The 19012-nt window shown below is 49.5% G+C and overlaps 1 protein-coding gene and 1 pseudogene across 1 annotated transcript; both read right to left on the reverse strand.

The window, feature by feature from the left end:
• Positions 1–10201: 10201 nt before the first annotated feature.
• Positions 10202–10938, reverse strand: LOC108509868 (annotated as a pseudogene).
• A 4069-nt stretch (positions 10939–15007) lies between these two features.
• Positions 15008–15753, reverse strand: LOC108509869 (feather keratin Cos2-2-like). The gene is made up of 2 exons (XM_017839462.1): positions 15721–15753; positions 15008–15352 (listed from the first exon to the last, which is right to left on the reverse strand). The coding sequence occupies exon 2, from the start codon at positions 15329–15331 to the stop codon at positions 15008–15010; it is 324 nt and encodes a 107-aa protein (XP_017694951.1). The 5' UTR covers positions 15332–15352; positions 15721–15753.
• Positions 15754–19012: the final 3259 nt, after the last annotated feature.

Consider the following 19012-nt stretch of genomic DNA (forward strand, 5'->3'; position numbering starts at 1 on the left):
GCTATAAAAGGGCCTTGTTAGACCCTGGAAGCAGCTGCCAGAGAGTTCACTTGTCTGAGCCCAGCCCCTGATCACTGCATTCTCTCCTATTTTCTGATAAAATCTTCCTTAACTGTCCTTCAATATGACTTCACTCTCCATGTGTGAGTGGTATAAGGATTGTTTTCTGAACTTAAATGAGGATAGAACTTAATGAACACTGTAGAAAAAACTGTGGTAGGACTCTGAGGAGTACTAAGCCCTTGGAAACCTTGAAAAATGTAAGAAATCGTAAGAGGCCCCACCAGAACAGCTGACCCATCTCATCTGACTCATGGCTGTAGATCTCCATGTAATTACACCCTGAACTGAGTTGCTTCCTTTAGATCCATTTCTTTAGCTGGGACAAAACTAGATCTTAGCTAAAAAGAGCATAAGCAGAAACTCATCTTTAAAGCTCATAAGGAATGAATGGCATGTGTTACCTACCTCTTTAATCATCCTTTCCCTGGGTATAACATTGGTATTGGATCTGTGCAGTTCACTGCACTCTCAAGGAGATGTTAGGCAGAAGTGGATCTCCTTGGCACGCACTGGCCCATCTATAGTTCCAAGAGGGACAGCTTTTCTACAGAAGCATCTGAAGAAGACTCAAAGCTCCCGCTGATCAGGTTTTGCCTGCAATGATTTAAAAAACCTGTGTGTGATCCCCCCTAGGAGGCCTAAAGGATTCACATGGCCCTGCCCCTACTGAAGTGTGGAATGTTTTTCACCACTCATTAAGAATTGGAAGGCAAGTCATTCCCTTGTGGCTAATTAGGGAGCTTTTCCAGTTTTGTTGGTTTGTTTGTTTTTATTGGCACAGGAGCTGGTAAACAGGAGGATTTTGATCAGCTCTCAAGACAGTGGCATTTCTTTCTGTCTCCTTTTGTCTGAGCCTTTGCCTTTTAGTTTCTAGTAAAGTCAGGACGTTCTGGTGTTGCAAACTCAGTGGATCAAGGTGCCTTCATGAGAGATGGAATATTTACCTCTGGTGAGACTCCTCTGAGCCTGGATATCTAGTGGAATTTTCACCCACACTAAACTGCACTTCTCTGGTTGCACCTCCACAGTGTGGCTGTAAGGATTCTTCGGGAGAGAGGGCAGAAGGTGTTGGCAAAGCCAATGTAAACAAAATGTCCACTGCTCTGGTTGAGTGGTGGGAACCGGCTGCATGACCAGTGTGCATTTCCATGTGTGCATGGCTTGTTCCATCAAATGATTAAACTCATTACTTGCCAGACGAGCCTGTACCAGCAGCTCCACCCAATTGCTGAACTTCACATCCATGAGCAAAGTGCTCTAGGGAGGGAGATGGCAGGTTTTTGTGTGCAGGAGAGAAGTTTGACTGGTTGCTTTAATCAGCTACATCTGTCACACAAAGCACAAGTAAATCACTTTAACCACACTGAGGCTTTGGACTTGACACAGAAGCTGCAAAAAAAAAGTGATTTTCTTTGTTCTGGCTCTAGGCAGCATAGACAGTATCGTTTTGGGTAGAAGTCTTCTCAATAAAGCCTGGGTGTCTACTGTGAATTTTCTTCTGCCTAGGCCAGTTTTAGTCTTTAAGCTCCCTTGAGCACCATTTGGAGAAAAACTGATTTGACTAAAGCTTGGCTCAGCTGACCTGTACAGTAACTTTTGGAGGAGGTGAACTAAGGTCTGAAATTGCCCATTTCTCTCCACTGATGACCTGTGGAGCAAAGATAAATATCTCAGGTGAAGACACCTGCTCTGGATGTCAGGGGAATCAATTCCTTCCTATTTAGAATTATATCTCTAAATAAAGGTCTCAAAAAGTCTCAATTACCTCAGACAAGCTGCATCCTGGAACAACTGTTTCTGCTCCTTTATATCATGAAAGGGAGGTTTATGAGACTGATTCCTTGCAGATGTCTCCAGTGGGATGGTAAAACTACTTGTGGTGTATCAAAGGCATTCACCTCAGTTTTTTCTTTCACCAATGCACCTCCCAGGGGTGATCCATTACCACCTCCACCAGATGACAACCTCTGTATAACCTGCAATAATAGCTCTTCTCACTGGCCTGAGTAAGGGCTCCAGATTAGTTGCCTTACGCACAGCTCAGATCTTTATTTAAATTGTTATGATTCAAACCTGTGATAGATGCTCTGACATCTAAAATGATCTTGAGAACACTGATAGAACTGGGTGCTTTGCCCTGGCAGTGACACCCTTGCTGGGGGAGCTGTGTAGTGGGGAGGATGAGGGAATACACATCCCTCTTCCATCCATGAGTGAAATAGGTTCTTTTGTTTTGTAGGCTCCTCAAGTCCTTGTTTAGGCTCTCATTAGCTGTGCTAATTAATCAACAGCTGTGCTAATTAACACCTTTGGCTTATTGTCAGGTTTGTGCAATCCAGTGTCATCCCGGTGTGAGAGGAGACAACTTTTGGGTGAGGCAACAATGAAACGTGCCCTGAGGTGGCAGTGCCTGGGTGACAGGGTGTGTGAAAGGGCAAGTGCCCAGAGCAGCTATCACCTCCCATAGCCTGGGATTTTACACTTGAACAGTGAAAACCTGCCCCAGTGAAAACCAGCAGCTTTTGGCACTTTGTTGGGGCTTGACCTGTGCCTATCAGAGCCATGATTCAGTTCTGTCAGAGGATTGTGGTTCAGGCAGGGACCCAAACCACCCCTGAGAGTGCCACAACTGAGCCACAGGTCCCAACTGCATCTGAGAACATAATGGTTGAGACAGAGACTTAAACCACACGTGAGGACACATGATTGAGACAGGGACTCAAAGAGTAACTTCAGTAAGCAACCTTTCCAACCCAAGCCATTCTATGATCCCATAATTCCATGATTGTGTTGTCTCCTGTGAAAACATATCCATTTCTATCCCTGCTGACATTTAGTGAAGACAAAGGAACAGAACAGACATTGGCTATGACTGTGGAAGACTCTGGTGACAGTCCCTTAATATCAGTCTATTGATTCCCACCCATCCCAAGGTTTAAATCTTAACTTAGTATGAAATATTCAGTCTCGTAAGGATAGAGAGGCAGCAATTTCATTCAATAATGTTTCTGAGAAATTAAGCTGATACACACTGAGATGTAAGAACTGTTGGATCCAAGTCCTTTCTGGGACTGAAATTCCTTTGAGAAGTTTAGTCTTCACTTAGAATGTCCCTGTATTCCAGGTTGCACTGCCATCCTGTCAGGGTACAGTGCTCACAGTCCACCAGCCCCCTCCCAGTGGCCCCATTGTTTCACTGCTTAATTTGTGGAACTGCAGGTGCCATTTGCATGAAGCCAAACCAGTCAAGATGACGACAGATGAACCACATCATTTTAATCTTCCTTCTGAGGCGAACTCATAGACAGGTCAGGTTTCTGTCCCCCACCTGCCAGTGGAAGTTTAGCTCTTCTCACAGTTTCTGAGCTCTGAAGGCCAGTGATGGCAGAGCAGTGTTGCTGCTTAGCTGTGGGTATATGATCTCTCCTGTTCTGCAAGTTGGGAGAAGTTCTGCAGACTCACCAGCAAATCCTACCTGAAAATAAGGATATGTGCTGAGCTCTGGTTATCAGAGCTACATGTCCTTCCATTGGCTCTGAATGTGGCCACAGAGCTGGTGAGAAGAAATCCATGTTATCCTGACACAGGGCCCCAAAAAGCAGTTCCCTCCATCTGTACAGGTCCAGGACTCACTCCCTGAGCTCTCAGCTGAGGCCTTTGTGACCATCTATTGCATGTCTGTGGTCTCATGTACCTGAGGACAGAGCTGGCTGCTGACTTGGGCACCACAAAGTGCCCCTGTTGAATCCTCTCATGTTCATCCTGAAGAATCAGGAGATGAAATTTGACCTCACAGTTCTCTGGTGGGAGAGGGCTAGACTGGAGTCGGTATTTTTCCTGTACATAAGACACCCTTGACTGAGGAAGAGGAGGGAGGACCATGGACTTGTGAGTCATGAGGCAAACTGAGGGCAGATGCTCTCCCAGAAAGTGTTGGAAAGGAGAGTTGGGTTGGAGAGAGGAGACTCTCTGTTGATACCCACGAGATCCTTGAATGAGCTCTCCACAGCTGTTACAAAAGCTGCCTGTAGCCAGGCCATGCACGAGCACAGCCCTCTGAATGTTCCTCTTATGGCTCCTGTTAACCATGACAGGATAAACCTGTTAATTAAGGGAGCCCCTGCCATACTCAAACCTTATCTCTTCATGAAAAGAGGTGAAAAGAGACACAGATTTTAACACCCTATTGACTACAAGAGAAGTTGCTGAGGATCAGAAGAAGCCCTAATGCACAGAAATCTCCCCACCTGGGACCCATGAACGTATGACACCATAAATCATGGGCAAGAGGTGAAATGGAGTGATCTATCTGGTGAAACCAAAAATACAGGTTGTAATGTCAGGCAAATTAATAGTTCCTGGGAACCAGAACCTGTTGAATGTCCACACAGAACTCAGAGGTGGAGAGAGTTATATAATTAAGCGTTAGCACTGGGCATTCCAAGAGCTGCAATTCTGAGACAGCCTGCTGGGGTCATCCAGAGTCCGATTAATACGGGTCAGAGTCACAGCAAAAGCAACCACAGACAAAATACTCCAATCATTCACCACCATCACCAGCTCCAAGAGGGGATGATAACTCTTTCTCTTTCCAAAATTCAAGATCAAAGACCAAATAATGCCTGGAGGGTAACTGGGCCTGTCGATTAGTTGAGTGGAAGCCTATCAAGGGATAGGTTATAATGGCTTGTATATTTTGATTCCAGTCAGTGCTCATCAACAATTAATGACATTTCTAATAGATGTGGGAGCACAAATATCAATATTAGCACAGCTGAGAAGGTGGGTGTACAACCTGGACTGCAAAGAGTTAAAAGCACTGGAGTGAAGAGAGCAGGAGCTCAGTGCCAAACCACCCAGGTTCATTTATGGCTCCTGGGTGAGACGCTGCAGTTAAAGATCACAATGAAAACATTTGGGCTTTGATGTTCTGAAGAACTGAACCTGGCTCCTGCCCATGACACTGTGTGGTCCTTTGGTTCAGGTGCTGACCTGATAAAAACTGGGAGGCTACAGTTTGTGTTCTCCAAGAAGCAGCTGCACTCCCTTGTATATGCACCACAGTACACAACTTCTGCTGCAGCATGAAAAGGAACTTTGGAAGTCAGAGCTAATTGGAAAAATGACAAATTATCTCCAGAACACTCTCTCCATGTAATTTACTGTTCTGGCCAGTTCAAAAACCAGATGGGAGATGGCAACTGACAATCAATTATCAGCATTTAAATGCCAGCACAGCCCCACTGAGAGCTGCAGGACCCAATTATTGCAATGTAATAGAAATAGATATCCCTGGCAATGACAATGGCATCACACCCCCAACATAGACTTATCTTAAAAGTCTTTTCCAACCTTAACAATTCTGTAGTCTCATTTTTCCTCTTAATTGGAATAAATATAATTCCTTCAGTTCAAACACAAAATCCTTGGGGCCATGCCCTATTAAATTATACTGTGTCAGGATTTTACCAAAAGGTAAGACAAACCTAAACCTTGCTAATTTTGTTATACATGGAAATGAGGCATATCTAGTGGGTGGTGGAGCTGGGAAACATTATACAGTTGTGTGTGTGTTCCCTGTGAAGTGGTTCCATCTCCAGCACTATTTGCATTTAGGTCTGACCTCAGCTTGGCAACAATGGCCTGTTGGGGTTGGGGTGAGGTTGGGTCTCTGCCTCCCCAGCCTGTGCTGTGGAGACAAACACCATTAAAAGCATCTTGGTGTGACTTGTATCTGAGTCCAGATCCAGGGACTTGGGGAAAGAGAAAATAGTTCAGTTAAACTGTCAGGTTCCAGGACTACCTGGACTTGGGTGAGAGCTGTTGAGGGATCACACCAGGGTCTGTCTATCTCCCCTGAGTTGAGACTAATTGTGGCATGGGAATGAGTATTAAAAAGATGTATCTGACTGACTTGTCCAGCTCTTATTCTTCCCTCAGCCTCCCCTGAGGCACAGTTAAGAAAGGAGCCCTTGTTGTGAGAACTGACAGCTCTTGTGGCTTTATCTCCTAATCAAAATAGCCTGAGGAGGGAAAATCTATTCCCAGCACCTGGACATCAGCCAAACCCTCAGCATGTGGAAAAGACACATCAGCCTGAGACTGGGCAGGATTTTCTGTTCAACCATATTCCCACCCATGCCCCAAGCTGTTCCATTGCTTTTCATGTGTCTCCTCTGTCTCAGGGGAATCACCATTGCTTTGCTGCACCCAATCTCCTGGCAGAAAATTCCATTTCTAGGAATGAGATTTTCCTTCTGTGCACAGTGTCATGTGAAGTCCATTTGGTGGAGCCAAGAGTTGACCTTGGAGAGCAGCTGTGTTGGAAGTCTATAAATTCAACTGTGGTAGCTGCAGTGAAGTTTTAGCTGAGTTTTCCTTTCTGAAGGAGTAGAAGTGCCCGTGTTGGCAGTGAAGCCTTCTGGAGTGACAGGCAGAGCTTAATATTTGTAGGAAATTGGGGTGTGTCAGAAAGACAGACAGAATAGGGAGAATGAGAAAGAGGCAAAGAGAATGAAGCACCTGAAGAAACAAAATGTCTTGTTCCTGAGAGGGGTGGGGAGGTAGATGATCACTGAGAAATGCAGACAGAGGGTCTGCACTAACCTGCTAGTTAACATGCTCCCATCTTTTGCACTTCATTGTCTACATTTCAGCTGGAAATTTGTGTCTACAGAAAGAAAGCTCAGGGGGTGATTCTTCCACATGGTCATCTGCAGGATCTCCCTTAGGGTGTCCTCCTTGAAAAGGTTCAGTGGGCTGTTGGCTGAGGAACCAAAATGATTCACTGTCAGAGAAGGAAGATCCAGAGAGGGAATGTTTCAGGCAAGATAAGAACAAATATTTTCTTTTCCTCACTTCCTTCACCTTCCCCACTGGGTTGTTTCCAGAAGCTCTGCTCTTGAGGCTGCCAGGTGGTTTTCTGACTCTCACACACAAACAGGGGTGTTGTTCTCAGGATGCACCAGTGTGGATCCCACTGTGAAAAAAAGCCTGGCACCTCCTGGCAAGGTGTCCCCAGAGGAAAGCTGTGCTGGGCCCCAGCTCCCTGTTTTCCTGTTGTTCAGAGCTTCCAGAGGCTGGTTTGTAGAACCTGTTCCTTGTGTGCTGGGACAAGGACACCTCCAGAGGCCTGAGGGACCCAAAGAACCAGTATGAGAACTTTAAACCCCACTTCCAATTCCCCACCATCTTAGATAGCTCCTGGGTCCCTGAGTACACACTCTGGGGCTGTGCCTTCCTTCCACCCAGCCTAGAACTTCCACCAGCAAAGCTAAGCATGGGGAGAAGTTTCCTACCTTGGTGGCACAGATCTGCCCTCTGTTATGTTGCTGCAGATCCTGTCAGTATGTGAGCTTTGTTGGAGAATAGATTCCTCCTGAAAAAAGGCTCTGGTGTTCCAGGCAGAATGAGGAGATGGAGATGATGTGGCACTGGTGAGTCACCCAGTGCACTGATTCCATTTTAAATCAGTAATAATACACATTAATCTTTCCCAAGTCGAGTCTGTTTTGCCTGTGTGAGTCACTGGTCTTTGATCTCTCTGTCTTTATCTTGACCTATGAGTTGAAATTGAGAAAGTCTGTGTGGGCATCTGGCAGCCAGCCAAGGTGAAACCCACCAAAGGACATAGAATCATACAATCACACAATATACTGGGTTGGAAGGGACCCATAAGGATCATCCAGTCCAACCCCTGGCCCTGCACAGGATCCCTCAACAATCCCACCATGTTCCTGAGAGCGTTGTTCAAACTCTTCTTGAGCTCAGACAGGCTTGTTGCTGCGACCACTGCCCTGGGGAGCCTGTTCCAGTGCCCAGCCACCCTCTGGGTGAAAAACATTTTCCTGCTATCCAATTTAAACCTCTCCTGACTCAGCTCCAACCATTTCCTTGACTCCTGTCACTGGCCACAAGAGTAAAGAGATGGGTACCTGCTCCTCCGTTGCCCCTCGTGACCACATTGAAGATTCCAAAGAGGTCTGACCTCAGTCTCCTCCAGCTGAACACACCAAGTGCCCTCAGTGTCCTCACACGCCTTCCCCTCAAGGCCCTTCCCCATCTTTGTTGCCCTCCTTTGGACACTCTCTAATGGCTCAATCTCTTCCCTCCATTGTGTCCCCCCAAACTGCCCCAATATTGAAGTGAGGCCGCCCCAGGGCAGAGCAGAGCTGGACAATCCCCTCCCTGGCCCGGCCATGCTGGGCCTGATGCCCCCAGGACAGGGTTGGCCCTCCTGGCTGCCAGGGCTGCTGACTCAGGGCCAACTGGCCACCCACCAGGACCCCCAGGGCCCTTTCCTGGCACTGCTCTCCAGCCTCTCATTCCCAGTCTGTTGGTGATTGCCCAGCCCTCTCATTTGTCAAGGTCTCTCTGCGGGGCTTCTGAGCCTTCGAGGGAGTTGACAGCTCCTCCCAATTTACTGTCATTGGCAAACTCAGTGTCCCTTCAAGTCTTGTGTTAATGAATCCAAGAATCCTAGAAAATCCTAGAAAATCCTAGAAAAAAATCTGGAATCCCAGAACGGCTTGAGTTGGAGGGACCTTAGTGATCATCTCATTCCACCCCCTGCCATGGGCAGGGACACCTTCCACTATTCCAGGTTGCTCCAAGCCCTGTCCAACCTGGCCTTGAGCTTTTCCAGGGATGGGGCAGCCACAGATTCTCTGGGCAACCTGTGCCAGTCCCTGCCTTTGCCTTCTGCAAATCAGGTGGTGTAGCTGGAGCACTTCTCAGTGAAGATCAGGCAAAAAAGGAGTCATTGAGTACCTCAGCTTTCTCCATGTCCTGGGTAAATAGGTCTTCTGTTTCCTTCTGGAGAGGGCCCACATTTTCCCTAGTTTTCCTTTCATCACCAGCATACCCCTAGAAGCTTTCCCTATTGCACCTGATGTCCCTGACTAGTTTTAATTCCATCAGGTTTAGGTTTCCTGATCCCTGGCTGCTCAGGCAATTTCTCTGTCATGACAATGGCCAAGGGGGATGGAGGGAGTTACTGCTCTTGCAAAGACCTGTTCCAGAACAGAGCTGGCATCTGGCAGTGGTGCAAATTTAGAGGACCAAACACCTGCCTCAAGTTTGAAGGAGACAAAGTACAACAGCACAGCCACAGGGTCTTTGGGCACTCTGGGAACTGCAGTGCCCCGTGGGGGTGTTGGATTCACCAGGAGTGGGGACTCCATTTTGTGGCTGATACCAATCCCAACTTGGGAATTACCTCAGCCCTGGGTATGTGGACAGCACCAGGGCTGCCAGCTGCTATGAGATACATTGACCTGTGCCCACATGTGCTGGCCATGGACCCCAGACCAGGCAACAGAAGAGAGGGGAAGCAAGAGGTGAGACTGTGGACTTTTCCCACATATTATAGTCTCCCCACTCCTGCCACTCTTTGGAGTCATCATCTATTTGAACCTTCTACCCTAGAAAAAGCTCATGAGAGATCTGTTGCCCAGGAGCCAAAGGGGCTGCTGACCTTCTGCAACCATGGGCTCCTCACTCAAAGTCAGCAGTGGTTGGGTGGCTCCCCATCCACAGAATGTGTTCCAGGGTGCAGTGCTCCAGGCTCACCTGGGAAGAGATGTAGCAAGGCTGCAAGGACTGGTGGCCATTGATTGTGGAGTAGCCAGGAATATCTCCTTCACCCCCAAGGGACAGGGCACAAAAAATGACCCAGTGAAGTGAGTCCCTACCACCTCCTTCCTCTGGGAATGACAAAGGGCTCCCTTTACCCCAAGCTAATCCTCTCCAAAAAGAAACCTTTCTCTCCCAGAGCAGACTGGAGAGTTGCCATAGAACAAAGGAGGACTCAGAGGCCCAGGCTTAGATGCATAACAACTTTAATGAGACTAAAGAAGAGAAGCTCACACAGAGCACCAGAAGCAGCCACTAAGATGCAGGGTGTCCCTCTGCCTGCCCGGCAGAGGGAGGGAGGGTTACAGGTCCCCCTGGGCTGGCCTGAGGAGACAGAGAAAGCAAAGGAAAGAGAGAGAGGAGGCTGGATGCTTCCTGGCACCCTTTACAGAAGAAGACAGAGATGAAGAGATGTTCTAAATAAAAAGGTCTAAAGCTCTATCTCTTGTCCAGCACCATGTTCTGAGGTCTTGCAGGTTCTTGCCCCAGGACGTTACCAGCAGCTTTAGCAGGGGGGACATCTGCCACGGTAGCAGCTGGTGATGCAGGAGAGGTCAAAGCCCCCGGAGTTGATGGGCACTCCGTCACAGCTGAGGATGCTGCCAACGGCAGCGGAGGTGGAGGATCCCACCACGGTGTTCTGTGGGAAGGAGCTGAGGATGGGCCCGGGCAGGGTCACCACAACGGGGGAGGGCTGGATGGCAACAGTGGAGCTCTGGCACTGCCTGACACAGCACTCATTGCAGCTGTTGGCCAGCGGGGTGGGGCCGCAGGGCTGGCAGCAAGGGTTGCAGGGCTGGCAGCACGACATGTCTCTGGCTCACAGGGGCACCTGGCACACAGGGCAGGGAGAAGCACAAAGCAGACACACATGAGAAGCAGCCCTGCCCCCAACCCCCCTGCAGACAAGGCACCTCCTGCCCCACATGACACTGCCCAGCCCAAAGCCCAGCAGCCTCCTCAGCCAAGTCCCAGCCTCTCTCTGCACAACCCCTTCTCTCCCCTTCCCTCTCCCAGCAGAAGCAGCTCCCAGCCCTGGGCTAACACAGCCCATATCAGCTGAGACCTGGAGTGAGGAAAGACGTGGTCTTGAAGCAGGAGGAGAAGGAGAAGAGGCTTCCCACTCACCTGATTCCCAAGGAGAAGGAGGTGAGAGAAGTGGATGCGAGAGCAGAGGCTTGGGCTGCCTTTTATAGCAGTCCTGCACTGCCCCAGGCCCACAGGCACCTTTGTGCAAGTCATAATTTTCTGACTAGCTCATGTCAGTTGTGAACCATCCCAGCTAATGGTAGGGGCTGTGTCCTGCTTTCCTGCACTGCTGCCTTTTCATTTCCTGGCATGCCATCCTATATGAAAGCTTCTGGATGTGCTGGGATGAGCGTCTCAAGGATTTCCGGGGCAGAAAGAATGTTCATGGCTGTCAGAAGTCTCAGATCAAGGGCTGTTGGTATCCTGTGAATGCAGATGATGTTCAGCTGGGTCATTCCTGTGGTCTTGTTTTTGGCAAAGTTGTCAGGAAATGGGCATCACTCTCGTACTTGGTCTGCCATGTGAGGAGACATGACACATCCTTTTCCCTTGCTTCTCCCATCTCTCTGTGATAGTCGCTCATTGTTTCACTCAGGTGAGAATCTGCTTGGAGGGTTTGACCCTATTGCTACACCAACAGTGCTCTCAGAGAAATTGTGCTGGCTCATTTATCTCATTCTCTTTCTGTGCACTCTCTGGGATCTTCTGGGAACACCAGAAGCATGTCTAGGGCCTGATTGTTCTCCATGGTGCCTGAGTCCTTTTCTGCCACACTTGTCCCCAGGATGTCCTCAGCATGGTCCCCAGCCCTGCGTATCTTCCCTGTCTGCTTGACTTTTTGCTGACTCTGTGTGAGCATGTAGATCTTTGCATTATTCCATGCAGGTGAGTATGAAGAGTGGGACCTTTGCCTCGTGTCTTCATGATCTCCACAGGGAAGCATGTTTCCCTTGACATAAGGAAAGGAAATTGGTATGAAATCTACAGCTGAATGGTCATGGCTTCAACCTGGCAGAGAGGTACCTAAAAAACTAGGACAGAAACGCAGCCTCTGTCTCCTGTGCCTCCATTTCTTGCTTTATATTCAGGGAGAAAGGCCAAGAAATTGTGCCCACCTCTGCAGGTTGTTATCATTGAGTGGATCCCTTATGCTGGAGTGTTGCTGGTGACTGGGATGGGACACAGGCTCCTCATTCCCAGGCCAACACCAGTTGCACTTCTACAGCTCATCAGCCTGGTGCTCAGTGAGGCAGGGCCAAGACCTCCCAGCAAAGGGGTACTGGACAGAAGGGACTGATCAGGTGCTGTTCTCCTGTGAGATGTAGGATGGATGGACACACCCAGCATAGAGGTAGCACAGCAGAGTGCTGTCCCCTTCCCTTTGATAGTCTTGCTGAGCTCTTTGCCAGGTGGTGCTGCTGGGAGGCTTCAGCCAGAGCCAAGTTCCCCTCAGAGCAACTTTCAAGCTTATGTTCTAGTACTCAGTAATGTCTGCAGCTGTGACAGATCTGTGCCTGTATCTGGCTAATCTTGGTTTGGACTCTGACATATGTGTGACTTCCCAGCTTGACTTGGGAGCTTCCTCATCTCTGTGAACACACCTGGTGATCGTTGGATATTTTTGAACCCTGAATACTGTCATGAAACCCCTCCTGACCCTGACTCTCTGACTCACTCACTTGTCTTTCCAACTTGACCCCAGACGTGTGTAAGACAAAAGCCCAAGCCAGAACAAGAGCAGGACAACATAAAATCTGTGCACACTTGTAGACCTGTGATCTTACCAAGGTTTTGGAAAAGCTGGGGCAGCTTCCCTGTTTGCAGTGTGCAGCGACTGTGCAGAACAGAGAGCAAAACTGCAACCCTGAACTCCATAAGGGCAGATTTTTGTTCCCTCAGGGACCTTTCAGGCAAAATCCTTTGGGAAAGTGCCCCAGGGGTTCAAAAAGGCAGAATGTAGAATACAGCAGTTAAGATCTCCTGATAAAACATGGAAATGGCCATAACTAGCTCTCCATCTGTTCATCTTGCCAAAGACATGAGGTGGATCTACCAAGGACACTAGATGACTGTGTTTTTGGAGTATTTCTCTCCAAATCTTACAGCATGGGTAATAATATCTTTTTTTTTTTTTTGAGATTATTCAAAGTTAAATCTATCCCTTATTGTAGCCTGAAATGTTAATTTTTCTGTTGAATTTTAAATTAATTAAATTAAATTTGCTTTATACTCTATTAAACCTGGTTCTTTTCAGCTGAATTTTGTGTTCACCTAAATTTGCTTTATACTCCCTTATAGCCATTGTTATGTGACAAGGTTTTTGTAACAGAGAGGAGGTTGTGGGAAGATCCCAGGGACTGTACCCATGAACAAAGCCAGTTCCAGCCAGGTAAAGAATGGTGGCCAAGCCTGAGCCTGTCAGTGACACCGGTCAAGCCTTCATGAAAATATATTAAAGAAAAGGCAAAGCACTGGACAAGAAATGTGGAATGAAGAAAACCAAAACAAGTCTGTTGCATTAAAAATTCCTGCAAACACAAGGATCAGAGAAGAAGGTGGAGGAGGTAATTCCAGTGATGGTACAGAGATTCCCCTGCAGCCCATGGGACAGATGATGGAGAGCACGTCTGCACACTGCAGCCCCTGAAGGGACCCCACACCAGAGCAGATGGATATTGGATACAGGAGCTGTGGCCTTATCCTGAAGGGCTGCAGCCTCTGGATGGGACTCTCACTGGAGCAGACCTTGAAAAAGTGCAGGCTGTGGGATGAACTCACATTGGAGCAGGGGAAAAATGTGAGGAGGAAGGAGCCTGCAGAAAGGAACTGTTGTGTTCTTCCTTTTTGGTTGAGGTAATTTTATTCTTGACATTTTCCTCTCCTCTTCCCCATGCATTGGTCAGGCACTCCCCCTTCTACTTCTCCTGATGTTTCTTGTATTTGAGCCCCTTTGGTGACACTCAACCTCCCATTTCTGTTTCTCCAAATTGCTTGCACAGTGAGCCTGATGGCAGTCCACCCCAAAGCCTTCCAGCCTCTCTATCTCCCCTGTTAGGAAGGGGAGGTAATTCTGATAAGGGCAGCGAAAAGATCATGTTTACAGCCCCGGTGATATGAATGGCCAAATGTCCTCCTTGACATTTCCTTCGTGGTTGGGGATGTGTTTAAATACCTGAGCAATAATTACATGAAACCTTAAAACTCTCTCATGGCCTGGCCGTGTTCCTGAGGGTTCTGGGACCACCCAGGGTTCCTCTGTATCAAACAGTGCCTCAATATTGTACTTCCATGGCTGAAGAGGGTTGTGCTTTTGGGGCAAGCAGACCTTCCACTGCCTGCAATTGCTGAGACTGGGCCATCAGAAATGATGCTGTGCATTCATGCCAGGCCCACTCCATGAGATGAATGAGAAGGTGAGGAGGAGGCTCTGGGCTCAAGCCAAGGTAATTTCTCCTATCTCCTACTCCCAATCCTTATGGACATCTTCTGTCTAAGGCTTCTCACCCAGCACAACTCAGCCCAGAGAAACAGGAACTGCCTTGTGTGTTTCGGAATCTTCTGACCTCCCAGGGCCTCCTGCAGCCCTGGGGTTCTCCCATGAACACAGCACAGGCTTGGATCACCATCAGCAGGGCATATTCCAGGGCCAAGGGGAACATTTCTGGGCAGAGATGCAGCTCTGATAATCAGTGGCTGTGTAGTAGCCAGAGCTGTTGTCCTCACATCCAAGGGACAGAGACTGAAAGATGCCAACAGACAGTGTGTCCTTCCGGCCCACACCATTGGAGGGGGGTCCACTTGCTCACTCACTTTTTCCCTCCCACCATATCTCCTTTCTCCTTGGAAAGCTTTAGTGAGTATCTAGAGCAAAGAGGACAACACAGAGCCAGAAGCTGGGAAGCAGCATAGTTTATTGAGTCTAAAGGGAGAAACCAGATGTGACTGAGAGGAGGCAACAGTGGAAGGGTCACCATAGGCAAAAAAGAATCAGAGCCCCACAGAGGGCAAATGGGTCACATCTGCTCTTAGATGCTTTTGGTGGGCACCAAGGATGAGGGAAGCAGAAAATAACAAAGGAAAAGGTGGGAAAGAAGAAAGCAGTCAAAGGAAATGATAGGCACAGACCACAGTTTCAGAGCATACAGGCTGATCACATCCAAAGGGTTGACACACATTGGAGGACAGAGACATGCTCAGCCCCTCTGAAAGCAATGGCCACTACCTCTGTTGTTCAGTCTGGAATCATCTTGTGTCCTTCTGTTCTGGTCTGTCACTGGTGTCTTTAGCAGGGGGGACATCTGCCCCGGTAGCAGCTGGTGATGCAGGAGAGGTCAAAGCCCCCGGAGTTGATGGGCACTCCGTCACAGCTGAGGATGCTGCCAACGGCAGCGGAGGTGGAGGATCCCACCACGGTGTTCTGTGGGAAGGAGCTGAGGATGGGCCCGGGCAGGGTCACCAGCACAGCCGGCGGCTCAATGACGACGGTGGAGCTCTGGCACTGCCTGACACAGCACTCATTGCAGCTGTTGGCCAGCGGGGTGGGGCCGCAGGGCTGGCAGCAAGGGTTGCAGGGCTGGCACTGCTGGCACTTCTCAGGGCACGACATGGCTGGAGCCTGGGGCTGCACCTGGCACACAGGGCAGGGAGGAAGCAGAGCACACGCACACCTCAGCAACAGCCGGCAAAGCACCCCCAGGAAGCCAAGGCAGCTGCTGCTGCTTGGGGAGGGAGAGGCTCTGCAGGGGCCAACAAGGGAGCCTTTCCCTGAGCCCAGCAGGGCCTTCAGAGATCAGACAGGCCCAGGCTGCTCCTGCCTAGGCTGTAGGAAAACAGCCCCCTCAGCCCAGCCTCCGCCTCTGTCCCCAACAGACGCTCTCCCCTCTGCCCACACGACCACCATCCCCGAGCACTCCCACAAGACCAAGGAGCAGGGATGGGCTGCAAAGCTCGACCCTGTGCTAGAGAGGGGGGAGGAGAAAGGGGCTTCCCACTCACCGGCTTGCTGAGGAGAAGGAGGTGACAGAAGGGGTTGAGAGAGCCACCAGTTCGGCTGGCTTTTATACTGGCCCCACAGTGCCTCAGGGCCCAAAGGCCGTGCTGCATAAGTGACAATTTTCCTGCATCATCCCAAGGAACGGAAACATCTCAGGGAATGAATGGTATGGCATGAGGTGGTGATTCCCACTACCCTGACATTGCATTTCCTGCCCTACATCATCACCTTTCCCTCATGGACACTTCTGAGTGCAGGTCTGAGAGGTTCCAGGATTTCTAGGGGCAGAAGACAGGGACTAAGTGCCGAAGGGATTCGGAGGAGCCAGGTGATGCCAGCCTGGGGCACTCTACTGGGTTTTTTATGGTCCTGCTGTTAGGGAGAGCCTCAGCTGCTCCAGTCTTTGCCTCATCACCCAAGGGCTCCCCAGCTATGAGTCCCATCCTCATCTCTCCTTCTCCACCATTTCACTTCTGGTTTTCAAGTCACATTCACCCAAAACTGCCCTCAGGAGGAAAATGCCAAACTCTTTAGCCCCCTTCTCTGTCTGGACAGTCCCTGAGGCTCTTCTGGCACTGCTGCCTGAGCATCTGTGCTGCTTGGTGTGCCCTGTCCCTGCTCTGGCAGGAAACTCCCCCAGGAGCTCCTCAGTTACATCCCTCCTTATCCTGTCTCATGTCTATGTTTTGATGTGACAGGATTCTGGTGGCTGTGTGGGGATGAGGAAGCCCCCTGCCCCCACCAGCCCTTGTCCAAAGCCAGGAGGTATGGGAAGAGGGATGAGAGCATGGGGAGGCTGGGAAGAGGAAGGTGTTGAACATCATGGCTGGAGTCAGTGGCTCCAGAAAACAGCAACAATACTGAAGGGCCAAGAATTGCCACCACCAGCTGGAGTATAGTAATCTAGGTATAGCATAACCTCCCCCATTAGTGAGGAATGGCCTCCTCACTGTCACTGTGTGGAGCAATCAGCACCTACAGACCTTCCTGCATTTGTTCTTCCTCATCTGGTTTCCCTCGTGGAGATTTGGTCCATCACTACTGCTGCATCACTGCAGGTGGTGAAGACTTTCCTTGTCACCATGGAAACCATTTATGTTCCCTGCTGGCTGGCACTGTTGTTTTCCTCCTTCTTGCTGACTACCACTGAGTTCATGATCCTCTCAGGGATGTCCTGTAATCGAGATGTCACCATCCGCAAACCGCTCCATTTCGCCAGCCCCATGAAGAACAAAACCTGCTTCCTGCAAGTGCCTGTTCCATGGTCATTGTGTTTGTGGTCATCTTGACCCAGGTGGTTCTCCTGCTGACTGGCTGTTCTGCATCAGGAAAGACCCCTGACTTGGCCTCTGCTGTCCCAATCCAGCAGCCACTGCCCTAGCACTGTGTGTGTCAAAGATGACCAAAGGGCTGCAGGATTTGTGCAATGAGGAACGATTGAAGGAATGCAGTCTTTTCTCCCTGGAGAACAGGAGGCTTGGGGAGGACCTCGTCACAGTGTTTTAGTACTTAAAGGGGTCTTTAACAGAACTGAGACTTTCTCAGCCCAATCATGGAATCATGGAATGTGCTGAGTTGGAAGGGACCTGTCAAGATCATCAAGTCCAACTCCTGACCCTGCACAGACACTCCAACAATCCTACCCTGTCCCTGAGAACGTTGTCCAACCACTTCTGGAGCTCTGTCAGCCTTGGTGCTGTGCCCACTGCCCTAGGGAGCCTGGTCAGTGCCTGACCACCCTGTGGGTGAAAAGCCTTTTCCTGATATCCAAGCTAACCTGCCCCCAACTCAGCTCCAGATGTTTCCTTGAGTCCTGTTACTGGTCACAGAGAGCAGAGATTGGTACCTGCCCCTCCACTGTCCCTCACGATGCTGTCAAAGACCCAAGTGAGGTCTCCCCTGTCTCCTCCTCTCCAGGCTGGTCAATCCGAGTGCCCTCAGCTGCTCCTCATACGGCTTCTCCTCCAGACCCTTCACCATCCTCATGGCCTCCTTTGGACACTGTCCAATAGCTTAATGTCTTTCTCTCGTGGTGCCTGAATGGAGCCATGTGGAGGGGCGGCCTGTGGGGTCACAAGGAAGAGCAACTGGAGATGATTTGGGTGCTGACAACGAAGACCAGAGCTTGGACAGAAGGTCTCACTGGGAGCAGGTGAAGCCTTGGTCTCTGGACACCACAAGATGTGCCCAGTGGCCAGTCTGATGGAAAAAGGTGGTGTCTCTGCCCGAAGATATAGGCAGGAAGAGCATGTGTGGAAGATCACATGCTGCACAGAGTGCTGTGAGCCTGAGCTGTTATTTAGAGCCCAGCAGTACCTTCAGGAATTCATCTTCTGCACCCTGGAGAACATGGATACACAAGGGATGACAGGATTTGGCACATTGCCTGCAGCTGAAGGCCAAGGACTAAAAAGAAATTTTCAAATACAACTGAAAAGCATTTGTAAATGTTGGCATTAATAGTGAAGGCACAAGTCATCTGCACAGGGAAGACAGACGCCTGACCCAAGCCATGAGAGCCTTTTGGAGGTGTTGGGTTCACAAGGATGGGGACTCCACTGCATAGCTTGAGCATGGCTGATACCAATGTGAACTTGAATTAACTCAGCCTTGCATGTCTGAACAGCAGCTCGGCCCTGCCAGGTGCTGCGGGACTGTATGAGGCATGGATCTCACCTGTTTGTTCCCAGATGTGCTGGTCAGAGACTCTAGGCTGGGTAACAAAGGAAGAAGAGGAAGAGATGAGGTTGTGGGCTGTCCCCAGGCATTGTTGTTTCCCATGTCCACTCCTGAAACACTTTGGAGCTGGGGTCTCCCTGATGGCCACTGGCTGTGGAGTAGGCAGGCTTGTCTTCATCAGCATCAAGGCAAAGGGCACAAAGTAAAAGCTACTGCAGGGGGTCCCACACATTCCTTTTCCCACCTTTTTCCCTGAGCACACTGGAAGAGTTGCCATGGAACAACAGACGATTCAGAGGCCAAGGCTTGAATGCAGCATAATTTTAATAAATCTAAGGAAGAAAAGGAGTGCGCTCACAGAGAGCACCAGCAGCAGCCACTAAATGCATCTCCTATATGGTGTTCTTTAGCCTGCCCTGCTGAGGGAGGAAGGGCAACAGGTCCCCACTAGAGTGGCCTTGGGAGACAGGGGCAGAAAAGGAGACAGAGAGGAGAGCAGGAGAAGGAAGATATGGTCCAAAGCTCTAAATGCAATGTCCCAAAGTTCCATTTTCAGTGCAGCAGCATGATGAGAGGTCTTGCAGGTTGTTGGCCGAGGAGGTTTTCAGGGGCTTT

The sequence above is a fragment of the Lepidothrix coronata genome, unplaced genomic scaffold (assembly GCF_001604755.1).
Source record: "Lepidothrix coronata isolate B3197 unplaced genomic scaffold, Lepidothrix_coronata-1.0 Scaffold422, whole genome shotgun sequence".
NCBI lineage: Eukaryota > Metazoa > Chordata > Aves > Passeriformes > Pipridae > Lepidothrix > Lepidothrix coronata.